This window comes from Montipora capricornis, chromosome 3 (genome assembly GCF_036669925.1).
Source record: "Montipora capricornis isolate CH-2021 chromosome 3, ASM3666992v2, whole genome shotgun sequence".
Classification (NCBI taxonomy): domain Eukaryota; kingdom Metazoa; phylum Cnidaria; class Anthozoa; order Scleractinia; family Acroporidae; genus Montipora; species Montipora capricornis.
The window spans coordinates 64,705,912-64,708,411 of NC_090885.1; the positions used below are offsets into that span (position 1 = coordinate 64,705,912).

Genomic DNA, 2,500 nt, shown 5'->3' on the forward strand with positions numbered 1-2,500 from the left:
AAAGCAATTTCTCTCAAATCTTGAACTGTAAAAAATCTCCATGCCGTTAAGAGTATCCCGAGTGAACGCTGACTTCAGCGTCTTGTTATCAATGTTAAGGGAGTAAATATTAAGCGAGTACACTGTTTATAATACTCTTTTCATAAGATGACACCCTGTTGTCGGCTAGGGAAACCCTTTAAAAGACCTGGTTAAAATGTATGTTGCCGAATAAACTAATTAAGTATGGTGGTCGTTTCGGACACGAGACAAATACATCATTGTCGTGGCTAGTAATAAATTTTTGTGTCCATTGCGACAAAAATCGAATGTATTGGTCGCTTCGCGCATTTTCAGGGAGGCATGTTGTAAATTTCAGCCACGTCGTGAAATGGAGCATACAGCGATTGATTTTATTTTGGAAATTAACCATTTTAAAAGGGCTGTGTACACTTAAGATAACAAGGTCGTTGTCACGAAATTTACACACAGTGCCAGCAATTGGATGATTACAAGACTGAAGAAAAAAAATTGCTTACTACAACATTTTGAATTGCTGTTTGACATCGTTATCGGAAATATAGCACTTACATGCACACATTTTGTATTTGTTATCTTGTTACTTAAAGTTAATATCGTCTGTTAACTCTAATTATTTAAGGCGCTTTATTTTCTTCTGCTAAATCTGATTATCTTTAAGAAGTTTTTTTTTCTTCGCGTCACTAACTCCGTAATTTCTTAGAACACTTAACACAATTGTATGTACCGTGTTGATTGTCTTTTTATTAACTTCCTATTAATGAATGCGATGATGACGATATGACTATGGTCGTGGGCCATCGCTGGGCAGCTAAATATAATTTCCATTTGGGACAAATACATCTGCCTAGGGAGAAACGGACGGAAACGTACAAATCAGCAACTGAGCGGGAAACTGAACGAAACGATAGCACGAGGAATACCATATGACACGTGATCGCTGTGTACAATATATATTAAGTCATTGACTTCTATTAACAAATTAATACACTACATCGTTTTTTGTAAGTTAAAAGATGATTAATGACTTGACTTTGACTGAAGTGTCTGTTGGACGTTGTTGATAGAAATAACTTTTTTTTCTTTTGCATTTTAGTCTTAAGTGAAATCACAATCTGTTAATGATGTCAAGATCAGTTAAGGAAAGAAACTGCCGTTGTGTCAACAAGGGTACTTGGTGTATACAGAAAAGAAGCTGTCTCAACGAGGAACAAAGTCTTTTGAGAGATGAACAAGTCCATACTGGAGAGAAGCATAATGAATGCAAAGAATGTGGCAAGTGTTTCAGCGAAGCAGAGAAATTAAAGAAACGTGAAAGAACCCATACTGGAGAGAAACCTTATCAATGCGAACAATGTGGTAAGTGTTTTACCGAAGCAGGAAATTTAAGGACACCTGAAAGAGTAAATACTGGAGAGAAGCCTTATAAATGCAAACAATGTGGTAACTGTTTTAGCAAAGCAGGAAGTTTAAAGACACACGAGAGAGACCATACTGGAGAGAAACCTTATGAATGCAAAGAATGTGGCAAGTGTTTTAGCGAAGCAGGGAAATTAAAGATACATGAAAGAGTCCATACTGGAGAGAAGCCTTACAAGTGCAAACAATGTGGCAAGTGCTTTAGCGTTGCAAGTAATTTAAGGGCACACGAAAGAGTCCATACTGGAGAGAAACCTTATAAATGCAAACAATGTGGTAACTGTTTTAGCAATGCCGGACATTTAAAGACACATGAACGAGTCCATACTGGAGAGAAGCCTTACAAATGCAAACAATGTGGCAAGTGCTTTAGCATTGCAAGTAATTTAAGGGCACATGAAAGAGTCCATACTGGAGAGAAACCTTATCAATGCAAACAATGTGGCAAGTGTTTTAGCGAAGCAGGGAAATTAAAGATACATGAAAGAGTCCATACTGGAGAGAAGCCTTACAAATGCAAACAATGTGGCAAGTGTTTTAGCCAAGCAGGAAGCTTAAAGATACATGAAAGAGTCCATACTGGAGAGAAACCTTATAAATGCAAACAATGTGGTAACTGTTTTAGCAAAGCAGGAAATTTAAAGACACATGAACGAGTCCATACTGGAGAGAAACCTTATGACTGCAAACAATGTGGCAAGTGTTTTAGCGAAGCAGGAAGCTTAAAGATACATGAAAGAGTCCATACTGGAGAGAAACCTTATGAATGCAAACAATGTGGCAAGTGTTTTAGCAAAGCAGGAAGCTTAAAGATACATGAAAGAGTGCATACTGGAGAGAAACCTTATGAATGCAAACAATGTGGTAACTGTTTTAGCAACGCAGCAAATTTAAAGACACATGAAAGAGTCCATACTGGAGAGAAACCTTATGAATGCAAACAATGTGGCAAGTGCTTTAGCTTTGCCAGTAATTTAAGGAGACATGAAAGAGTCCATACTGGAGAGAAGCCTTATGAATGCAAACAATGTGGCAAGTGTTTTAGCAAAGCAGGAAGCTTAAA

The 2,500-nt window shown here is 37.4% G+C and overlaps 1 protein-coding gene across 1 annotated transcript in view; it reads left to right on the forward strand.

Annotated features, from left to right (window-relative positions):
- Window positions 1-1,118: 1,118 nt before the first annotated feature.
- The window catches only part of LOC138040719 (zinc finger protein 709-like), a 13,028-nt gene continuing 11,646 nt past the window's right edge, over window positions 1,119-2,500 (forward strand). Inside the window, exon 1 of the mRNA XM_068886395.1 lies at window positions 1,119-2,500. This exon is cut by the window's right edge and continues 392 nt beyond it. Coding sequence (XP_068742496.1) covers window positions 1,140-2,500 — 1,361 coding nt within the window. The 5' untranslated portion in view covers window positions 1,119-1,139.